The sequence below is a fragment of the Chelonoidis abingdonii genome, chromosome 5 (assembly GCF_003597395.2).
Source record: "Chelonoidis abingdonii isolate Lonesome George chromosome 5, CheloAbing_2.0, whole genome shotgun sequence".
NCBI classification, from domain to species: Eukaryota; Metazoa; Chordata; order Testudines; family Testudinidae; genus Chelonoidis; species Chelonoidis abingdonii.
In genome coordinates, this window is record NC_133773.1 from 98,795,594 (window position 1) to 98,820,144 (window position 24,551).

General features: G+C 37.9%; 1 protein-coding gene across 5 annotated transcripts in view; it reads left to right on the forward strand.

Moving 5' to 3' along the window:
• The window catches only part of ATP8A1 (ATPase phospholipid transporting 8A1), a 263,824-nt gene extending 239,932 nt beyond the window's left edge, over positions 1–23,892 (forward strand). For 4 of the 5 annotated variants that reach the window (XM_032784992.2, XM_032784991.2, XM_032784993.2 and 1 more), the window contains 4 exons: positions 9,369–9,457; positions 9,869–9,961; positions 19,540–19,631; positions 23,123–23,318. In XM_032784992.2, the coding sequence (XP_032640883.1) occupies positions 9,369–9,457; positions 9,869–9,961; positions 19,540–19,631; positions 23,123–23,220 (372 nt within the window). In that variant the 3' untranslated portion in view covers positions 23,221–23,318. Of the gene's footprint in view, positions 1–9,368; positions 9,458–9,868; positions 9,962–19,539; positions 19,632–23,122 lie in introns of all 5 variants that reach the window. The other variant, XM_032784994.2, reaches the window with a different exon arrangement.
• Positions 23,893–24,551: the final 659 nt, after the last annotated feature.

Consider the following 24,551-nt stretch of genomic DNA (forward strand, 5'->3'; position numbering starts at 1 on the left):
TATTTAAACGATACAAACAATGCGACTTGTATAGAGATCACATGTGCTCGTAAGGTGATAGTGTTCTATGTGAAAGAGTACTGTCATGCTCTGTAAAGGTATCTTTCCACATACTTATGCAGCCTGTGTGTGCTCTCCAGTGCAGCTGCACAATTTCCCTGAAGTCCCTATGCCATCACGAAGCGTCGCTGTGATACGGCGGAGGAAGAAGAAGACGCAGAGATGATGTTCACAGAAATGTTTGAGTAACCGCAATGAGAGGGGATAAACACGAATGATGAGAAGGAGTGTGTAGCAAAGTAAGAAAGATTCCAGTGAACGCTCTGAAGGGCTAGGCAGGAAGGACCAGCGTTGGACGAGAATCAACGCTGGATCTGCTGCTTCTCAAAACGAAATCCCTGCCAACGCCAATGGGTGGAGCTTCCAGGAAGAGCAGCACTAGTAGCCAGAGTGCCACTGCCCCTGTATAACCTCCTGCAAGCCCACGTCCCATATCTCCCTCACACCCAGACGTGTAAGAAGCAGTGGTTGGAAGGCTTTCGTGCACCCGCCTACCCTCCACCACCCTGCAGAGTTCAAGGAAAAGGCTTGTAATTACGCTACAATTGTGCTTTAGTACCTTTCCCTTCCCCCTCCTTCCAAAAGCACAGCGTCAGGGACACCTTCCTAATTCTCTGCCTTCTTTTTAGTTCCTTTGAATACAGAATACATCCGAAAGGGGGAGGGTGGGTTGCTTACAGGGAAATCCTAATAAGGCAAAACTTCTGATTATTTAACAGATGCCATAATTACTTTTAGATGATATAAATGATTTTAAGCGATGACAGAATTATTTCCTTCGGCCAACCTGTAATGAAAAGGGGGAGGGTGGTTGGCTACATGAATTTAAGTCATTCAAGTGCGGAAGGGTTCATCAGGGGAGCAAACAGTCACACACCGTACCCTGGGCCGTTGCTGAAACTGGTTTTCAAGCTCTCTGCGCGCAGCGCCTCCAGGTGGCTCTTCTAATCGCCCTGGTTCTGGCTGCTCGTACTCAGCGGCCAGTGTGATTTGCTTCCGCCTCCACCCAGCCATAAATTCTCCCCCCTTATCTCACAAAGATGTGGAGCACACAGGCAAGCAGCAATAGCAAGCGGGAACATTGGTTTGGCGCAGTCTGAGCAAGTAAGTAGTGATCGCCACGCCTTTAACGGCCACATGCCCATTCTACGCCCATCGGCACTTGCTCAGCCTGTAGTTGAAAACTACGACTGACCACTGGTCCAGGTGCCAGTGTTGGCTCATGAGAGCCATTCGGTATCAAGGGGGAGGCTGGTCCCCAGGCATAACATAGGCATTTGAACATTCCCACGGTTTTTTCTGGCTGGGAAGTATTTCCCTCGCTGAGCCGTTTTTAAACAGACTAGTGCTCCGAGACGCGATGCGTCATGAACCCTTCCTGCATCCCACGTGGATGTGGGTGAACGTCCCTTGTGGTCCACCAGTGCCTGCAGCACCATTGAAAAGTACCTTGCGGTTCACGTACTGGTAGCCCTGGTGTTCTGGGGCCAAGATAGGGATATGGGTTCCATCTATGGCCCCACACAAGTTCGGAAAACCCATTGCAGCAAAGCCATCCACTATCACTGCACGTTTCCGAGTCACATCCTTTCGTAGCAGCACTTAACGGGGAAAATTGCTTTGGCTACTTGCATCCACTGCACCCCCACCAGTAGATTTGCCACTCCAAAATTGATTCTACTGACCGGTAGCTGTCTGGTTTGCAAGCTTCCAGCGGGCTATTGCCAAACTCGTCTTCCACTGTGAGAGGCGCTCCTCATGTTTGGTATTAGCGCGTTTCGCGGGGAAAGCATGTCACAAAGTTCTAAGAAAGTGCTCTTACGCATGCCGAAGTTTCGCAGCCACTGCGAATCGTCCACACCGTCAAACAATGCAGTCCCACCAGTCTGTGCTTGTTTCCCGTGCCAATTCGGCGTTCAATTGGTAGTAGATGCCCCGTTAATAGCAGTAGCTCCAAAACTGGGGCCAGCGGTTATGGAGATTCTGCCTCCATCTCGTCATCGCTGTCCTCGCCGCTCAGAATAGCTGCCTCCTCCTCTCCTCCTGCCTTTGCAGTTCATGTGTCAGTTAGTCAGCAGAGAGTACGCGAGTGTTGACAACGGTCAGAATACCGTTTGTGATCTCAGGGTCCATGATTGCTGTGCTGGCGTTTGCTCAATGCACTCCGCGAAAAAGGCGCCAAAGGTTGTCTGCTGCCTTCACAAAGGGAGGGGTGAGGCTGTACCCAGCACCACCCGGGGCAAGGTTTTCTGCCCCAGCAGGCACTGTGCTCTCACCCGGAAGTGGGAACTATGGGATAGCTGAGGAACAGCTACCCACAGTGCACCGCCGCTCCTGAAATCGATGGTAGCCTTGGACCATGGACATAAGCAATCGATTTTTTGATCGCACTGTGGACGCACAAAACCGATTTTATAACATCGGTTTTGTAACATCGGTTTAAACTACTTTGAAATAATCGTGCAGTGTAGACGTACCCTCAGACTGCACTGGTTCAGGAGCCAAATTAGTGATTGACATTATCTAAAAGAGCTATAGTAGTGTGAATTCATTGTTTCATTCACTGTAATACTATATATTCATATTTAAACAGTATTACAAGGGAAATATTGTGTGTGTGGATGGATGGATGGATGGATGGATAGATAATTCTCACTGCAAAATAAATGACCAAGTATTATTGTTTTATCAACTGCAATTGGTTAATAACATAGTAAAAGCATCCTGACTGGTTAATAATTAAATCACCCAGTGTTCTAATATCATGTGCTGCAAAGAGCCACAGGAGACACATTAAAGAGCCACTTGCGACTCGCCAGCCTGAGTCTGAATGTCACTGATCTAGATGTGGAGTATGATGCATCAGTAGCAGCCAATAGGTAGGTCCTTCCTGTTGGTTGAGCCTCTGCAATCTATTATTTTAACTCCTCCCTGTAATTGGACAGGATCTTATCCAGGAAGTCTGATACTCTGTGTCAATTAAAATAGTCATATCTAGAACTTGGTAGTTAGATATTCAAGGTTGTAAATAGCAGATGAATAGCTCTTCCTAATGAAAAGATCCAGCTGCTTTGGCTCCTTGGCCTTAGGAGTAGATTTGAATGTCTTTTGTCTTGTTCTCGCCTGAGCTGCCGTGGCAACCAAGGAACCTGGTGCAGGATGGAAATAAAAATATTCAAAACCCACAGAGAGAACCTGGTGTCTCCTGTCCATCATTTTTGTAGTTGGAGGTATGGAGGCTGGAGTTTGCTATAATTGAGCCAGTTCCAGAAGGTCCTCATTGACTGGCATAGCAAGTTTTTCAGGAAGAGAAGAATGTAAGATGTCCAGCAATTTGTGGACTTTTTCCTAGACTCTGTTGGGATCTCCAAGACCTCCATCATTTTGCAAAGGAGATCCTGAAATGCCCTATAGTCATCAGGTGACGTAGGGGGTGGCACCACTTCTTCATCAGGTGACAAAGATGATTTGTGAGCAGTTATGATTTCAGCAGATTGGTACTGGAGTTGCTCTTCCTCAGAAATTTGTGCTGGTGAAATCTCTGTAGCAGGAATGTGAAACAGTTGTTGTTGAGGATGATCTCTAGATAACTCTTGTGAAGAAGGTGATATTGCTCTTGATACAGCAGAAAAGTTATGCCTGTTAAGGCCAGGAATGAAGTCCATATGGTTACAGAGTAACTGACCAAGGAAGGGAATACTAGACAACGGGTCTTCCTGGAACACCCTTAGATTTCTACGACCCCTAACTCTGGAGTCTACTGGAAATATATGAGTCATGGGGGGGTGCCCTAGGAGAATAAGGAAGTGAGCCATGCATACTGATGTCTGAGACAGATAAGTAATAAGAATCTTCCTCTTGTGAAGGACGAGTAGCCCTCATTCAGGTCTGAAGTTTAGACTCAGGGAGCTTTTTAGTCAGCACCAAAGACATCCCAGTGCTAATGGCTGTGGTACTGGCTCCATCAGTGTTACAAATTAAGACAGTAAAGTATATTCGGGAAGGGCTGAAATAGCCAAATCCACCAGTACTGTAATTCTTGATACCAATGACATCAAAACCAAGATAAAAGTCAGTATGGTCAGTACCAGAGTCAACAGTTCTGATATAGGCAGTACCAAGAATGTCAGCACCAAGGTCAAACTGATGGCCACCATAGAGTTATAGAAGATTATGGTGGGAAGAGACCTTAGGTGGTCATCTAGTCCAATCCCCTGCTCAAAGCAGGACCAACCCCAACTAAATCATCCCAGCCAGGGCTTTGTCAAGCCGGGCCTTAAAAACCTTGAAGGATGGAGATTCCACTACCTCCCTTAGTAACTCATTCCAGTGCTTCACCACCCTCCTATTGAAATAGTTTTTCGTAATATCTAATCTAAACCTCCCCCACTGCAACTTGAGACCATTGCTCCTTGTTCTGTCATCTGCTACCACTGAGAATAGCCTAGCTGCAGCACGGGAAGCCCCTGATACGGTACCTTAGTCGCCATATACAAGTCTGAGATAATAATGGGTATCAGAGATCTGACCCTTGAGTCCTCGCAGCTACCAGAGCAACCTTGACTCAGCCTTGAGCTGCTCTTTTTAAAAACTGCAGAAAGAGGAGACATATCTCTCTCTTTCTTTTAGAAGTACATTTAATAGGGGGTCCTCTTTTCTGCTTCTTAGATAAGTGGTGCAGGGATCTGCCCCTTTCAGATTGGGAGGAGGCAAAAACAGCAGGTTGCAGGAGAACACCACTGGGATAGCTATAGTGCAGCTGGTGATATAATGTCTATAATGCTATATAAAATAGCAGTGTAGCTGCAGCATTGGCTAGCCACCCAAGTACATGCCTAGGATATTGGACACTATTGTACTCAGGCAGCTAGCTCATGTATCACCCTCACTGCCACTCTACACTGCTTTTTTTAGTATGCTAGCTTGATCAAAGTTAGTGTAAGTATGTCTACCCGAGCTGGAAATTACACCCCCATCTGTAGTGTAGGGCACTTTTTGCTGGGGTCTGGTCCAACTTCAGTGTATCTCGTCTCTCTGGGTCTGAGATAGTTCTCATAGGGCACATCTGCACTGCAAAAAACAGTGGCAGCAAGTCTTGGAGCCTAGGTCAACTGATTGAGTATCTCAGGTCTCATACTTCAGGGCTAAAAATAGCAGTGTAGATGTGCCCAGGCTCTGTGACCCGCTCCAAGTCTCAGTGCCTGGGCTCCTGGAAGGAATGTCTACACTGCTATCTTATACTATCCTATAATGAAACTATGTACAGCACAAACAAACAGGGATTGCAATTGCAAATGACAGGGGCACAGCTAAATTGACTCCATCTCACAGCTGCAGAAGGAATTGAGGATTGGTTGGTTATCGTGCCCTGTTTATGCCCCTTGGTGGGTGGGCTTGAGGGCATGGTGAGGGTGCAGCGCAATGGGCACTACTGGCCAAAACACTGCAGTGTCAAGTGCCTGGGGCACATATAGACAATCACTTGAAAAAGAACAAGGTTTGAAGGAACAACTATCAAATAAGACCATGAACTACTTGTACACCAAGTCTTACTCAACACCATGTGCCTTTTTGAATCTGTATGTTTATCTGAAAATGATACTCATCTGAAAATAAAATTCATTGTATGCTAATTGGGCCGGGGGGGACAGGACACGTAAAGCTGTGTTTCTAATCATAGTAATGTACCTATCTATAAATAATCCTTCTAAATATAGTTTTAAAAATAATAAATGCTGATGATATCAAATATTATTAATATTCATTAATTGTGGACAAAATCCTGCAGTTTTTATTCAGTCTTTGCTTGGGCAAATTCTTAGTCATTTCACAGGAATTTTGCTTGAGTGAGGACCTCAGGAGTTTGCAGATTGCAATGGTGTTTTACTGCTTCCTTCTCCACTTGCTGACAGATTGCCTGATATTTCATTCCTGATGCTCTCCTCACCTTACTGTTGGCCTCTACTTTGTATTGTGTACCCCCAGGTAGGGGGGACATGCGGGGGTGTATACGTTTAATATAGTTTCTTTAGTGGGAGCTCTGTTTTTTAAGCTGTAAATATAAAGAAAGGGCTATGGAACTAACTACCAGAAAAGATAAAAATGACCTTTAACCTCACTGCGTTGAGAACTAAATGCAAAACTCCTCTTCAGCTTAGCTTTGCCTCAGTTAGTTCTTTAACTAGTGTGCATGCATACATACATGCACACAAAACCCAACTATAAATTAATCAAGTTATTTCTCTGTAGATGAGAAGGAAGAAAGAGGGAAAAACTGTTATTATTTCTATCCTTAAATACTCGGGAAGCGTTCACATACCAGTACTACAGTGATGATAGCTAGATTAGATAAACTGAAAGCCTTTATAAACCTTTCCACAGAATGGTTTTATTGCTCTTTCCAACTTTGTTGCCTTGCTTTTCTGATATCCTCATCCTGAAAAATGATTTGTCTGAATGTATCTGTAATGTTTCATAAATATAGTAAAGAGAGGGGGAATATTCTTATCTAATCATTTCAACTTGGTATGTAATTTTCTGGTAGTACATATCCTTCAGTGCTTTTAAAAAGTTCTGCAGGCAAGGCTTTAATATTCTACTGAATTTAAAAGTAATATGCTAACAATTTTCAGGAATTTTTTTTCTTTAATCAAAACTCAAACAGCAGGAAAAATTCCATAAAAGCTACATTTATGAGCTATCTTAATTTATTTTAGAAAGTCTTAATTTTGAGAGTCAACATTTGTTGTGTATCCATGCTACTTAGACAACAATTATTTGTTTTCCCCTTGGAACCTGTTAGTCCTACAATTTACTAGGCTTTCTAACTCTTACTTCAGATTATTTTTGAATTCCCCTGGGAGCCACTTTTGTGGAAGATTCCATTTGGTTTCACAAGACCTAAAGGGGAAAAAAAACTTGGCATTGACCACAAATCTCACACATTAGGAACAATTTGTAAACCACGAACAGAGGCAGCCAGAGTCCATCCCCAGAACAGGCTGCTCCTGTTAGTGCCATTGTCTGAAAAGGATTGGTTTGCCATTTCCCAGATGACCTGCCTATGTGTAGAGAGATGTGAAAAGTTAGAGACAAAAATGGTTTCTACAGAGTGAGGAGGGAGCTTTCTTGTACAGAAAGGAAGGAAATACCTCTGTGGGATTTTATTTTTTCCCTCTTCATCCAAAAAATACAAAGAGGCCCTCTGTCTTTAATGCGAATGTCAGCTTTAAATCTTTTAGGTTTGGATTAACTCTGCAAAAGAAAAAAAATCTGACAGGCTTTCAAATATGACGCAGAAAAACTTTTTTTCTCAATTCGTGTTGTTCATTTGTAAAGCTAAAGGCTGGATGAACTGAATAGTAGGCGCCAGTTGTTGCTTCATTCATAGTTAGCATTACAATGGTCAGAATTAACATCCTAAGACCTACATTATCACTTTTGCTGTTTCACTAGGAAACATTTAATAGAGTGGCTAAAGCAAGTATAGTGCTTTGCTGTTACCCTAAACTAAAAATATTATTAAAATTAATGATATAAAATGATTCAGATCATATCAAATTGTGTTTTTTTCTCTGCCATTCTTTGTTTAGGAAACTGTTGATCTATATAACTGTTACTTAAACTTAAAGGGCTTTTACAAAATATAGTTTTGATAGGCATTTCCTATTAGTATTGATTTTAAGAAGTGAGCGTGTCATCAAGCATGTCAAGGGTCATGTTTTGGTTATAATATCAAGTGACTTTTATGTGAATAAATTTTTCTCTGTTTTGTTACAGATATCTAAAAAGATCTTTTTGGTTGAAGTTGTGAATTGTAGTTATTTTAATCCTAGTATTATTATTCAGAGTTTATAAATTTGTTTATAGTAATTATTCTGGCTAAAAAATAAAGTGCTCAGGGCATCCTCAGTCACCTGTAATAGCTGCTATACATATAAAACATGGATGTAGATAAAAAAGGTACATTTGCAGTTTGCAGCTTGGCTAAAATTTTAAGTTTTCCAAAGAATACATGTATCTACATGCATTCTGAAAGTAAATAGGGCTGTATTCGCTACCTACATTATAATAAGACTTTGTGAAAATGACTTTCTCTTTCTAGACCATAAGTAATATACCATGTACAGATCTGAAACAAACTTTAATTCGAGTGTGCTTAAAATAAAAAAGTAGTATTTAAGCTACTTATTCAAAATGTCTGCATTTTTCCCCTAAATGAGGTATTGCTAATATTAGTAACATTTTGCAGTTTATTATTTCAATTAGGTGCTGCAAATTTAACCTTTAGAAGAAATTAGACTTCAAGAAATTAAATCAAATAGTTCAAATGCTGTTGTGTAGCAGTGTTACTGTTAATCTCTGTGAAATCTAATTGCATTACAAAGGCATTTTAATATATTAATTACAAACAACTGACAATTTATTAATTGTAGATCATTTTCTTTGCAATCATAATATCTCTGATGTAGATGCTTGGCATGTGTTACAAAGGCAAATTAAGAATATTTTAATGCCTTTTATACTAATTTTGCTTAAAGAGTATTACTTATTTTGTCTTTGGTTGTAACAGGTGTGCAGAAACAAGTTAATTAACATGGACAGGAGAAATTCTGGTTTCCCTTCTGACAGTAAAAAATAAAGACTAAATTATACGCCTAACTAAAAGCCAAAAAGTGTGTTGGCTTTTATTTTTGCAATAATGTGCTTTATTTTAAAAACAGCTTTTGTTTAGATGTTTTCTTAGAGGATTACAGGAAAGCAGGCGAAGTATACGTAATTTCTCATTATTTTTGCAGTTCTGAATTATAAACAAAACATTTAAACAGTAGTCAGTTTAGTAGTAGTAGTAATGGGTGCTACTGGGAGATGTATGACAAGATAATTGTAAGGACAGATATCTTTTTTGGTATCCATTATCTCATATTAGGGTTGACAGCAAATAGGAGTGCTATTAGAACATGTTCTCAAAGATTTAGCAGTATTTTAAATTGCTATATCTTATTTTAATAATATTCTTTATTAGTATTAGGAATGGAATGGTGTTAAGCTGGGTGTTAGGAGTTTTTTATTTTTAAAGAACTGAACAGTTTGAACTTTCCATCAAGCTTTTAACATGAGTCGCACTTACTTACATATTAAGTGTTTGATGGACTTTCACCCAGGCCCAGTAATTTTTATATTGCATTAGAGAGCCCAGCAAAGTTTGATTGAATTTGATTTTGATACTTTGAGCAAAGAAAATGCTGAGATGTCTAAATGTTTTGCTATTTTTATAACAGTATCGTTTTTGTGATTTATCTATCCAGGCAGTTATGTTGTTCAGCTCTGGAGTCTTTTGGATGGGTCTGTTATGTATTCCTGTGACAGCTTTGCTTTTTGACGTAGTATACAAAGTGTAAGTATAGAACTGTTAAAATTTAGAAGGAAAATTATTGTCAAGTTTTAATTTTTCCAAGTATTGGCCAGTTTGTTTAAGAAAATATAAAGAGCTTCATTGATTCTTTCAAATTATGACTCACTTTGTTTGTAGTTTACAAATCTTGCCACAATGCACCACTACTTTATTTCTTTTTAAATATTTTTGTTAATAAGAACTTTTAATTGATAACATCTGTTGTTTGTGCTTAGCATAACAGCTGACAAAGTATATTATTTAGAACTGCGGCTTCTTTAAAATTTCTCCTTTCAAAATTTAAGTTGAAATCACTTGGAAAAAATGAATTTATTAATTTCTGTTTTAGAGTCTTGAAAAAGACATATATTATGGTTTCAACAAGAGTAATTCAGAAAGCATTTCATATTGCAGAATCAAGAGAGATACTTTTAAGACACTGGTAGATGAAGTTCAGGAGTTGGAAGCAAAATCTCAAGATCCAGGGGCAGTTGTGCATGGCAAGAGGTACTGTAAAATACCTGTAGATTGATCTTTTTAAAATAATTTCTTGCTGTTGAATGTTCATAGTCACGTTATACAAACTATCAAGAAACTAAGGCTCTGATCTTGCAGTAAGATGTAAGCAGACATACACTTGCATTCACGTGGATGGGGTTGTCTGCAGGTACAAGACTCCATCTGTATGCATCTTTTTGAAAGTTCAGGGCCTAAGGAATTATTTATAAAAGGTTTTCAACTGAGTTTGTTCATTTCTGGCTGAACCAAGTTCTGCCAAATTTGGCTAGTTACTGTGGATTAAACCAAATACTAACAGAACCTGGTTTTAAAATCTTGTTTTGCTGCTTTGGCAGTGTTCACAGGTGAGACAAAACAAGTTAGAACTCGGTTCATTAACAGGTACATTTATAAACTTTGCCTAAGGATGACTGTTAAACTCAGTCAAAAACCTTTCAGATTAAGGGCCTAAAGGAAAATAGCAAAATCTCTGCACAGTTTGCTGACATTAAAGAAAACAAATTGACTTGGGTATGTAACACCAATCTAAAGAACCTCTGTCTTACTTCATACCCTGATATTTCTATGATTCTATGATTCTAAATCAAGTAAAGGAAAATGCATTAGACAAACCTAAAACAGATAAGAAATAAATCAAACTTAAATCTCCACAAAGTGCACTCCCCCCAACTACTTGCACTCTTCCCAGTGCAAGGCGTGTATGGTTGAAAAGGAAAAAGGAATATTATTTCAGGAGACTTGAAGAAATAAAAGCTTGTTCAAAAGTTAGAGAAGAATGGCAAAGAATTATACTGAAGAAGAGACAGAAAAGAACAGACAAGAACATTTTGCTGCAGTAGCAGAAAGAATGATGAAAGGAATACCTTTGCAAAGGGTCTGGGAGAGAGTAAATCAGTGTGCTTCTTTTGCTGCTGAATCTTGCAGCTCTGTTCCCATGTCTACTGTGTTCCCAGACTGCTGATTTCAGTTCAGTTGTCTGGGAAACAAACACCTCTCCATCACACTGAATCTCCTTCCAGGTCCCCAGTACTTGTTATAGCTCAGGTGAACCTTACTGTGCTTCCAGAGACTAGCAATCATTTTGTTCTATGTGCACATGTGGTTTAGATCAACTAGTGTTTTGCTGGGAAGAGTCTCATTCCTTCTCTCCTGTCAACCATATCATCCTCAAAGTACATCTCTTGTGTCCAAAAGTATTTTCTTCTTCAACTTCTGTTATTAGGGTAATGTTTTTACAAACAGATAAATTTTCTTATATCACTGAAGATGATCATAAATCCATAAGAGTGCTTTGGAACCATCTCACAGTCTAGTTCATCTGTGATCTTGCATTAATTTTAAGAAAGCCTCCAGAAAAGACTTCAGAAAATTGTTTCACTTGCTGCAAAGACATCCTTATTGGCCCCATTCATCCTCCAGACAAGTTATTTAGTTCTTTGGTTTAATGATTTCTTGTTTTAATTTGGTGCCTTAATCCTGGCTGATCTTTGTATTAATATTAGGGCTGTCAAGCAATTAAAAAAATTAATCGCAATTAATCAAGCTATTAATAATACAATACCATTTGTTTAAATATTTTGGATGTTTTTTACATTTTCAAATATATTGATTTCAGTTATAATACGAAGGGTACAGTGCTCACTTTATATTTATTTTTATTACAAATATTTGCACTGTAAAAAACAAAAGAAATAGTATTTTTCAGTTCGCCTAATACAAGTACTGTAATGCAGTCTCCTTATCATGACAGGTGAACTTACAAATGTAGAATTATGTACAAAAAAAAACTTCATTCAAAAATAAAACAATGTAAAACTTTAGAGCCTACAAGTATACTCAGTTCTACTTCAGCCAATCACTCAGACAAACAAGTCTGGTTACAATTTGCAGGAGATAATGCTGCCCGCTTGTTTACAATGTCACAAAGCAGAGCAGACCGACGCATGTTCATTTTCATCATCTGAGTCAGATGCCACCAGCAGAAGGTTGATTTGCTTTTTGTTGGTTTGGGTTCTGTAGGTTTGGTTCAGAGTGTTGCTCTTTTAAGAGTTCTGAAAGCCTGCACCATACCTCGTCCCTCTCAGATTTTGGAAGGCACTTCAGAGTCTTAAATCTTGGGTCAAGTGCTGTAGCTCTCTTTAGAAATTTCACACTGGTATCTTCTTTGCATTTTGTCAGATTTGCAGTGAAAGTGTTCTTAAAATAAACAATATTTGCTAGGTCATCATCTGAGACTGCTATAACATGAAAGTGGTAACACAGGGCAGGGCTCAATTCTGCCCCAAGATTTCAGTCCAACAATTTCTTATGGCATTATTTTTTTAAGTGTCATCGATGGAAGCATGTCCTCTGCCAAAGTATGAAGAGGCATATGAATCTTTATCGGCATTTGGCTATGTACATATCTTGCGACAGCCAGCTACAAACAGTGCTCGCTGCAAAACTTGATTCTCTCACTTTCAGCGTGACAATTAGCTTCCTACTTAAGTAGGAGGGTGGATAGACGAAGTTTATATCTCCCATAAATGGCTAACTACAAACTGTGTTTATGCTGCTTAGCGAATTGAAACTGAAAGGCGGGTATGAACAATAGGGACGGATATGGACTTTGTAGGCTCTAAAAGTTTTATATCGAATCATTAGGACTGGCAGAGAGCTGTGAGAGGTCATCTGTTCAGTCTCCCTGCACTCATGGGGATTCAGAGTAATCTATCTAGACCGATTGCTCCGACAGTGTTGTGTCTAATCTGCCTTAAAAAATCTCTCAATGATGGAATTCCAACAACATTCCTTCGGGCAATTTATTCCAGTGCGTTAACCATCGCTACAATTTAGGATGTCTTTTCCTAATGTCCAAGTAAACCCTCTTATTGCTGCAGGTTTAAGCCCATTGCTTCATCGTGTCCATCCTCAGAGGTTAAGACACAACATATTCTTCTCCTCCTCTAGAAGTACAACTTTTATGATTGTACTTGGTTTTTTATTTTTATGTTTTGTTTTTGAGTGCAGTTATATAACAAAAAAAAAACTGTATTTGTAAGTTGCACTTTCATGATTGCACTACAGTACTTGTATGAGGTGAATTGAAAAATACTGTTTCTTTTGTTTATCATTTTTACAGTGCAGATATTAGTAATAAAAATAATATAAAGTGAGCAATGTACAGTTTGTATTCTGTGTTGTAACTGAAATTGATATATTTGAAAATATGGAAAAACATCCAAAAATATTTAATAAAATTTGATTAGTATTCTATTGTTTAATAGTGCAATTAATCACAATTAATGTTTTTTATCACAGTTAATTTTTTGAGTTAATTGTGTGAGTTAACTGCAAATAATCGACAGCCCTAATTAATATCTGCTCACATTACATGACGAAAATATCATTCTCTGTAGAAGAAACTCTGTTTGAGAAAATGAAAGTCAGGAGTCTCTGATCTGGTGGTAATTTCACTGACAATTTATACTGGACCATTGTAATAACCAACAGTAAATCTCCTGTGTTGTAGCAGCCTATATGCACCAGACATCTGTGCAGAGCAAGTGGTTATATAGTAAGAACACTTAATATCAACAGACTGGAAATGAAAATCCTCATATTTCACTGAATCTGGTTCTAGTCTGTTCAGAAAATACTGTAATGATTGCAATCAAGGGACAAAAAGTGCTGCCCTCCTTAGGTATGCAGTACCCATACTAAAATGGGCTAAAAAGAATCTCCGAGCTGTCAAAGTAATTGTCATATCCAGGAAATTCAATATTAATTGCCTCAGCCATTCCAGAGGGAATGTAGCCTCAATCAACAAATATTTCACCAGATTTGAAGGATGTGGAGAACTCCAATAATAAATGTGTTCGTCTTGAGCCACAACTGCAAAATGGTTCTATCCCACAAGGAGATATTGGGATCCACTAACAATAGAGATTGGTACATGTTATGTTCCTTACAATCTTCTCTGTAATTTCCCTTCTTTTCCTTTCATTCCCGTGGTCACGTGAAAAGTGCAGAGGAGAAGTGAAACCAACTCTGATACCCCAGTCTTGGTTGCAGAGAAGGGAAGATTACTTTTGTATGATTCTGCTTCTCTGAAGATAACCTCTTACATGATATTTATTCTTGGGTTTTATATGTCCAGGCTTGCCACTCATTTCAGTGGAGGCTTGAGACCCCAAGAGTTCTAATCCTGTGATGACTACTTACTTATAATTCTGATGTTTTAAAAATAGCATCTCATAGGATTTTTACTCTTGGGATATAACATATGGCACCAGACTCACCAGTTATTTATGGCACATTTCTTGTATATTCTTCAGCATTTTGTTCTGTCATTCTCTCATTTTTCTAGCGGTGCTTTAACGTACCTTTGACGTCTTAGTGCTTTACTTTAGTGCAATAGAAAAATGTATTTGTTCACATGAAATTCTGCATTAATTTTCACTGTGGGAGAATATGAAGCATTGCCTGGTCAGGAGAGAACTGTAAAGACGAGGAGGAGATAACTGACAAATTAATTTCCTCTTGTCTGCAAAGAAACATAACAGAAACTAAAAATATCACAAATACAAATAGTTCAGGATTTGACCCTCTGTTTGAATTTCTGTCATTAATTCTGAGTAGAGGTTAACTATTTAAATTCCAAAAATGTTAATTATTTCACTGCTATTTGTTGATGTAGAAACCAACTACCACATTTGTCCAGTACAGATTGTAATACTTTTCTTGCCCTGACATTGCATGTGTTTGAATAAATATTTCATAGGAATAAGACTGCAAAGTTATAGAAATGGTACTTTTTCCTGTTGAACATTCTTTTGAATACTCTGATAAGATCTTTGTAAAAATGAGGATTAAAATGCCATTTAGAATGGCATTATCTAAAAAGTTTTATTTTTTGAATGATCTTCATTCCATTTTACATTTTAATATTGTATGTTGTAAAAGGAAGGTCTATAAGAATGGAATAAATAATCTCTAGAGCTGTTCCTCATATTTTCAGTCACATCCTCACCTACTCTATTTTGATTTGAACGCACCTAATGAAAATCCTCAAAGAAGCTGCAAAAATTTCTCACCACTTTTTACTGCCAGTGCTTCTATGAAACGAAAAAGTTATTTATTTTTAAAAATAATGTTTGAATTGTACATATCATGTACTTTAAAAGGTGGTCATATCGTGAAAATTAATTCTAAAAATGACTTTCTAGAAATTTCATATTTTTTCTTCTCAGTGGTTTCAATATCAGATTTCTTAGGTTTGAAGTCAAGAGATATTTTTAATTACGATCACTGCAAACTCAATATGAGTGTTTTTATTAAATCTTACATCCCTCCCAGTAATAAAGATTCTGCCATCTGAATTTTTCTGCCCAACTTCCAAATAAGATTTTATCTTGCACTTCAGTAAGCGACACACCTAACAGTAGTACAAATTCATTTTTATCAGCAAAGTAGGAAAATAGATTGAGCAAGAAGGTGCCCATTATTACACAGTAACTTTTCTAAGTGAAAGAGAACGTGAATGTTTTAACATCACTGATCAGAGAAGCCTATGGGAGCCTATAGTATGTGACTGACTCAATAAAACAGGTAGTTTGCACAGCAGGCAGCTTGATTTTGTTATCAGATCCATTGTAACTGATATGCCAAGAAGCCTCTTGTGCCTAAAACTGAAATGACTAAAAGAAGAGGATAAGTGTTTTAAAAGTAAACCATTATTTCATATCTTCATTGCCAAAAAACATTTCCCAACCTCACACCTAACTCTTTAAATGTGTACTATTTCAGTATTAACATCACTTACAAAAAAATATTTTTAAATCAGTAAAAAATTTTACTGGCATTGAATTGGGCATATGTGAACAGTAACATGACTAGTTACCTTGACTTGTGCAGGTGTATTGAAATACTTGTAGGTCACAAGTGCCTCTTCTTAATATAGTCATATTATCTTTTTATGCAAGCCACTTTTAAATATTCTTAAACTAGAAATGTAATAGGAATATATAAAGCAATGAGCTATTTTAGATGGTTGCAAATTTTAATCTGTTCTTGCTCATCTTAATTTACATGGAATAAGATGCATTTAATTACTAGTTCATTTAAATCTTTAAACCATACAAGATAGAAGTTATTTAAGAATACACACACTTCATGTATTTGAATGGCGCTAATGTTCAGCCTGTGCCTCCTAGTGCACCTAATTAGCACAAATGTTGAGGTCCTGCCACCTAGCATTGCTTTTGTAACACATCTAACATTATATTACATTTGGCTCTGATAGATGTAGTTTATTTTCAAAACTCATTTTGAATGCCAAAAGAATAGTTACAAGTAAAGAGCATTATTCTACAATACCTATTCAGGTAAATAGGAGTGCAGAACTGGGTCCCTATGTACACCACTACTTCAATATAACACCACCTGATATAACACAAATTTGGATTTAAAGCGGTAAAGCAATGCTCCAGGGGGGAGGGCCGGCACACTCCTGTGGATCAAAGCAAGTTCAATATAACATGGTTTCACCTATAATGCGGTAAGATTTTTTGGCTCCCAAGGACAGCATTATATCAAGGTAGAGGTGTATTTGAAAATACAGTATGGGGTGAAAGTTTAGTACGTTTCTTCTCTAAGATGTCTGTCTATCTTCAATTACATTTTCAGTTCAGATATTGAGCCCTATATAGTTGAGTCTTCATTGTACACAAACTGCCAGTAAGAAATTGTTCCATAACTAGTATTCAAATATGAAATTAAAGTGTGCACATTTAGGGCCCAGTTCTCAAGAGCTTACATATGCAAAAATACCCATCTGATGGCTTATTCCAGGCCACAAGCAGGAGATAGTCATGTTTGTTCTGTAGGCACCATTCTAGTGACCAGGGTTAGAGCGTTGGATAGAATGTGGCACTGTGGATCTCATTAGAGTAGAGGTTGCCAGAACAAAAGGGAGCCTATCAGGAGAGGTATAGTTTGTCTTTAGTGTGGGCTCTGAATATACCTAGATGTCCCTTACCACCAGCCCCTCAGAGGCTCTGAACATTGTTGAATACCTACATTGGGAACAGAAATTTGCTTAATAGAGGGATTTTCAGTCCCGCAGATAAAGGTATAACAAGATCCTATGGCCAGAAGTTGAAGGTAGGCAAACTCAGACTAGAAATAAGGCACACATTTTTAATAGTGATTAACCATTTACTGGTAATTAACCATTGGAACAACTTGCCAAAGGTTGTGGTGGATGCTCATCACAGAAAATGTTTTATCTAAAAGATGTGCTCTGGTTAATCACAATTGTTGGACTTGAATCAGAAATTAATTCAGGGAAATCTTATGGCCTGTGTCTTATGGCCTCTATGGTCAAGGTAAATGATCACCATGGTCCCTTCTGGCCTTAAAAATCAATTAAAACACTTCACAGTACATCCTAACTTAGCTTACTAGGGTTCCCAAGATTGCCATGAACACTGTTATAACTGAAACAGTTTTTTCACAGCTCTAAGGCTTCTGCAGGCAGCATGAATTAAAAATGTTCCATTTTGAATTTTATCTGGGCACCCTAGGTCATGTTGTTAAAGCAGCTCACGCACGGAAGACAAAACATTCAGCACTGTGGTACCTGACACTGAGACCCAGTTCAGGGCATAGTTCCTGTGGTTTGCCTGAAAAGCCTGTGTAATACCATTCCCAGTCCTCATCTACATTCCTTCCCAATTCCTGCAGTAAATCTTCTTAAAATTATCAGAAAGTATATTTATCATGTTTTCGCAAGCTCTCTATGCTTTGGCCAGTCCCCCTATTTTCTAGTCATTAAATTAGGGTCTTATCCATGGGAAACTATAAGAATTTGGAAAGAAAGATACATTGTAAGGAGACAGCCTGTTTGGTTCCTGAAAACATCAAACTCTGTAACATTGGACCAGTGCCTGTGTATGCGATTGGTTAAAACTGCCTTTCATTCCCTACCACTACTTTTTTCTACTTGTGCTCAGGTGAAGAGCTGTCTGGATCATATTCCAGTGTATTTTGCAGTAGCAGCACAAATAGTAATGAGGTGCTACTCTAAGTTGCAGAGTTTTAGGAAGGAGAAGAATGGACAGTATATAACTGGTTGACACACACAAGCCCTGCTTTAAACTCCCAGCAATCTGTATGTTACCAGAAATCTGCATGTGTACCTACAGTTTAGTTCTAGCTTAATTTTCAGCCTGCCTGGGGGTGCACATACACCTTTGAAAATCCTTTGTGCACAAAAGACCATGCACCTACTAGTTGCATTGTAAACGCATGCAAATATCTACGAAAATGTGTCCCTTACTATTTACTTACCATCTCTGAAAACAACTTAGTAAAGTGCAGTACTCATTTGTAGCAAGGCAATCAGACGCCTCCAGTAACAAAAATAGTGTTGATATTTCTTATTTAGGTATGCTGTGCAGCTGTAAAATGTTAATCACTATCATTTAATTGTAATTATCATGTACTTCAGATTATCAAATATGTTTGAAGTCTATGAAACAATAGTAAGCAGGGCAGATTGTTTATATTTGTCAGAATGGATTGGAACTTTATATCAATGTACTTGTAGAATGTTTTCTTTAAAAAAAAAAAAAAAACTACTTAACCAAAACAAGTCATGTATGTTACCATCAGGCCACTAACCTTTTTAAAATTGGTATCTAGTTCAGACTCAAACCTCGGTCTCTAAAAATAGTGGATCATCTATCCATGGCACCTGTTTCCCAGGGACAGATCGTGAACAATTTAAAAAATTCTTGGAAACTCTGTTTTGGAGATAATTATTAAGGGCTGGATTATGTAAATTGTACATATCCTGTATTAAGTAGCAGTGATGAGCTGCACCCCTTAAAAGCAACCACCGTGAGGAATAATGTGCCAGAGAAGCAGAATGCCCTCTAAGAGTTTCCAGAGCTCACCAGAAGTGCACACACTGCAACTCCCTTCACGGAGGCAGCATACTCCAATACACACATGGCTGGCTGACACATCCAGATGGCCTTAGTGCCATCTCCTCCCTGCACTTCCCATCCCTTTTTGGTCACAGTAGCAGGGCAGGTAGGGAGTAATCCTTACACTTCTTAGTATGTAGGGGCTGCAATTTTGCCTGGCCTTTATGCGGGTCATGCTGGGTTGGGGAAGTCTCTATCCCCTTCCCTTACACTATGCACCAAAAGGGCCAGGCAGAATCTGGCACTTCAATATTTTAATAGTTTTGTTAGTTTATTTATTTGTATTGTGGTTACACTTAGAGCCCCCAATATGCTAGTCAGTGTATAAACACATAACCAGAAACCAGTCTCTCCCCAGGAAATTTACAAACATAAACCCAGTATTTGAAATATTTTAGTTTGCCATGGTTTTAATCATATGTCTAATAATAATTAGGTCAGGTACAACCTAAATAGAAGATTGATCACTATTTTTTTCCTACCTTATAATGGGCAATTTTTAAGTTTGCCAGCCCTTGTTTAATGTCCCATGGGCAAACTATACATTATCATTCATAAATTGACATATTTCACAAATTTCCACTTTCTTTCTAGCTTAACTGAAAGAGCTCAACTACTGAAGAATGTCTTTAAGAAGAGTCCTGTGAACTTGTACCGCTCTGAATCTCTGCAGCAGAACTTGCTTCGTAAGTGTTCAGTGTTTAAAAGGAATAACATGCAGTTTCAAAATATAGACACAAAACAATACTTTACTAAAATTGTTTGTCATAAAATGCACTATGTTGATTTCTGCTACAATGGACTATTAAAAACACTTTTTACAAGATATCTACCTAAAACAAATACACACAAAAATGTGCCTAATATACTGATATATTTTAAGAAAGGACAAATCTCTGTTTGGTGTTAAAACACTAAGTTTGAATTGCAAACAGTTTTTATTACTAAGTATGATAATGTAAACTTTGGACCGTCATCTTGAAATTGTTTTGATTTTGATTTCCCAAAGACGAAGGGCACCTACTGAAAATATATATATGAAAATAAATATATATATGAAAATGTATATATACACATATATATATAATGGGTTTTGTCAGATCTGACAAAAACAATGTATGTGACTGCATTTTTAATATAATATATATTTGTACTAGCACGTGGGATAAATCTCATGTCTGAAATATTGGTATAGAGTGATATGACTTGTTCAGGAAGGACAGGCAAGGTGAAAAGGGAGAAGGCGTTGCATTATACATCAAGAATATATACACACGTTCTGAAGTCCATAAGGAGGTGGGAGGCAGACCAGATGATAGTCTCTGGCTAAAAATGAAAGGGGTTACATCATTGTAGGTGTGTACTATAGACCACCAAATCAGGACGAGGAGGTGGATAAAGCATTTCTAGAACAAATAACAGAAATATCCAAAGCACAAGACCTGGTAGTACTGGACGACTTTAGCTACCCAGATAATTGTTGGGAAAGTAATATGTCAAAACACAAAATTCGCAGTAATTTCTTGGAATGTTTGGGGACAACTTTTTGTTCCAGAAAGTGGAGGAACTAACCTGGGGGACAGCTATTCTGACCAGCAGGGAGGAATTGGTAGTGAATCTGAAGGTGGAAGGCAATTTGGGTGAAAGTGATCATGAAATGATAGATTTCATGATTTCTAAGAAAAGGAAGGAGTGAGAGCTGAAGAATAAGGACAATGGACTTCAAAAAAGCAGACTTTATCAAATTCGGAGAACTAGTAGGTAAGGTTCCATTGGAAGAAAATCTAAGGGAAAAAGATGTTCAGGAGAGCAGACTTTCTCAAGGTGGCAGTATTAAAGGCACAACTGCAGAGTATCCCGATACAAATGAAAAATAGGAAGAATAGTAAGAGGCTATTATGCCTCCATCTGAGCTCTTTAATGACCTGAAAATCAAAAAGGAATCCTACAAAAACATGGACAAATTGCTAACGACAAGTACAAAAGAACAGCACAAGCATGTCAGAAGAAAATCAGAAAGGCTAAGACACAAAATGAGTTAAACCTAGCAATAAGAAGGCCATAAGAAAAAGTTATTTAAGTAAATTAGGAACAAGAGAAAGACAAAGGAAAGCAAAGGTCTACTACTTAGTGGGAAAGGAGAAGTAATAACTGATGACCTCAAGAACGCTGAGGTGTTTGAAGCAAAGTCTTCACTAGAAAGGTTAATGGTGACCAGATACTCAACATAATTTATATTAACAACAAGGGGTAAGGAATGGAAGCCAAAATAGGGAAAGAACAGGTTACAGAATATTTAAATGTGTTAGATGCATCCAAGTCATCAGGGCCTGATGAAATTCATCCTAGAATATTGAGAACTCCTGGAGGACAGGTGAGGTCCCAAAGGACTAGAGAAGGGCAAATATAGAACAAAGGCAACCTGGGGGTTATAGACCAGTCTATATCTACATTTGATACTTGGAAAGATACTGGACAAATTATTAAACAGTTTATAAGCTGTTCTCAAGAACCAGATCATGCCAGACCAATCTAATTTCCTTCTTTGAAAGGTTTACTGGCCTAGTGGATGGGGAGAAACAGTAGATGTGATTATATCTTGATTTTAGTAAGGCTTTTTTCACTGTCCCACATGACATTCTCATAAGCAAGCTGGGGAAATATGGTCTAGATTAAATTACTATAAGGTGAGTGTACAACTGGTTAAAAGACCATACTCAAAGAATAGTTATCAATGGTTTGCTATCAAACTGGGAGAGTGTATCTAATGGAGTCCTGCAGGGGTCAGTTCTGGGTCTGGAACTATTCAGTATTTTCGTTAATTACTTGAATAATGGAGTGGAGAGTATGCTTTTAAAATTTGCAGAAGACACCAAACTGGGAGGGGTTACAAGCACTCTGGAAAATAGAATTAGAATTCAAACTGACCTTGACAAATTGTCAGATTGGTCTAAATTTCAGCAAGATGAAATTCAGTAAAGACAAATGCAATATATTACAGTTAGGAAGGACAAATCAAGTGCACAGCTACAAAATGGGGAATAACTGCTAGGTGGTAGTACTGCTGAAAAGGATCTGAAAAGTAGAGTGGATCACAAATTGAATATGATGCAAAAATGTGATGCAGCTGTGAAAAAGGCTAATATCATTCTGGAGTGTATTAACAGGAGTGTTGTGTGTAAGACATGGGAGATAATTGTCCCACTCTACTCGGCACTGGTGAGGCCTTAGCTGGAGTACTGTTTCCAATTCTGTGTGCCACATTTTAGGAAAGATGTGAACAAACTGGAGAGTCTAAAGGAGAGCAACAAAAATGATAAAAGTTTAGAAAACCAGACCTATGAGGAGAGGTTAAAAAAAACTGGGTATGTTCAGTCTTGAGAAAAGAAGACTGGGCGAACCTGATAATAGCATTAAAATATGTTCAGGACTGTTATAAAGAGGAGAGTGATTAATTCTTTTCCATCTCCACTGAAAGCAGGACAAGAAGTAATGGGCTTAATCTGCAGCAAGGGAGATTTGGGTTAGATGTTAGGAAACTTTCTAACTGTAAGTGTGGTTAAGATCTGGAATAGGCTTTGAAGTAAGGTTGTGCAATCCCCATCACTGAAGGTTTTAAAAAACAGGTTGGACAAAAATCTATCAGAGATGGTCTAGGCTTACTTTACTTACTGCCACAACGCAGAGGGCTGGACTTGATGACTTCTCAAGGTCCATTCCAGCCCTACATTTCTATGATTCTGTGATATATAATCACCCTTAATTGAATCTATTGCCTTTTGATGAGATCATATTAATTCCTTGGATACTGTACAGAATTATTTCTGTTGTGCTTTCTGTCTCCCAGTATTATGAAAGGATTTGAGTTCTTCTCTCTCCCGGCCCTCTCTGAAGATGGGTTTATTGGTATTTGACCAGTCTATACCTAACTTTGATACCTGGATAGATACTGGAACAAATTATTAAACTTTTTCGTTAAGCTGTTGTCAAGAACCAGATCATGCCAAACCAACCTAATTTCCTTCTTTGACAGGATAACTGTCCTAGTGGATGTGGGGGAGAAACAATAGATGTGATATATCTTGATTTGGTTTCATTGAAGTTTGAAGTCTTCCAGTTCTATAGAATATCTGAAATAGTAATGAGGGTTTAACTATTTTCTGTTTTGTATCTGCAGATGGCTATGCATTCTCTCAAGATGAAAATGGAATAGTTTCCCAGTCTGAAGTAATACGAGCTTATGATACCACAAAACAAAGACCTGACGAATGGTGAAGGAATACAGCTTGCAACAGAGAGCCCTTAGAATTACTTAAGCAAGACAAACTACTAGATCTTTGGTAGGGTCTGCTAGCAGGATCCAGTCACAAAGATTACAGGAAGATCCATGATGATCTTGTTTCATAAAGTTTGGATTAGTGTATTCAATAGACATAAGCACTGTGCAACTCTACTGTAACATGCCACCTCTTTACATTTTTCACAAATATTTGCTTTGTCTTTGTAAACAGGGGTGGAAAATTACCTTGTGTTTTGCCAGATCACTTATTTACGAGGCTGAATCAGTATTGTTCATATATCATATTGCTTGGGGCATCATTAATGGTCAGATTACCACTATACATAAATTATTAACATTTGTGCAGGTTCATAAATGGCTATACATTTAAAGTACAGTTGATAACAAGCCTTTGATTTCGACAAGTGCTGACTAACCAACATTTTAATGGTGTTAACTCACCTTATTAAGCAAGATTTCAAACCAAGGTGTTTGTGTCAAACTAGCCTAAAAATATGTTTGCCAAAGAAGTTCCATAATTGCAGTTCTCAAGAATCTCCAGTAGTCATTTGCAGAGATATTTAAAAGGAAATTAATTTAAAGTCCTGATGTCAGAAATGCATGCTTGATTCTCCATACTTGATAAAAATACAGCATAATGAGCCTAATTAGAGTTGCCTTTATGGCACTTGCTTTCAGATCTGTGAAATTTTGCATCTTTGGTCTGATACAAGCTTTTTATTTTTTATTGTTTAATACAGCTGCCACTTTTTAGTATGGTACTCATATTTCCAAGTTTTGTTTAAATTACAAACAAAATGAAAATTGCTGTCTTACCTTTCTTCATCACAATTTTAGCCATTTTTGCAATGCTTGTGCTTTATATGCGCATCTGGTCACAATTTGATCAGAAAAGTTTGTCCTAATTCATAAAGACAGATTAGCTATTTATGGGCTTTTATTCTAAAGTTATCTAGAACATGACTTGTTAAAGCAATGTATGCCTTTTAGCTCTGTGTGGTGTGTACTCTTCCATTTGCACCAGAGCCACTTCCTACTATGCGCTCAAATATAGTGAAGTAGTTCTTTACAGCTTATTTGTCACTAGCAAACCTCCATACTTTCAGCTTTTAACAAAAATGGAGGGAAAATGCACGAAAGAAAACAAAATTTTCCACAATTTGCTCAACTCAGCAGTGTAAAAGTTGCACTTCTCACCAAGAGTACACTGTAATAAGAAATTTTAAAAAATTAATTACATTTGGTATGTCTCCGCCCAATATTAAATGATGGCCTAACTTCAGATGTTACGTTTATTTGTGACAAT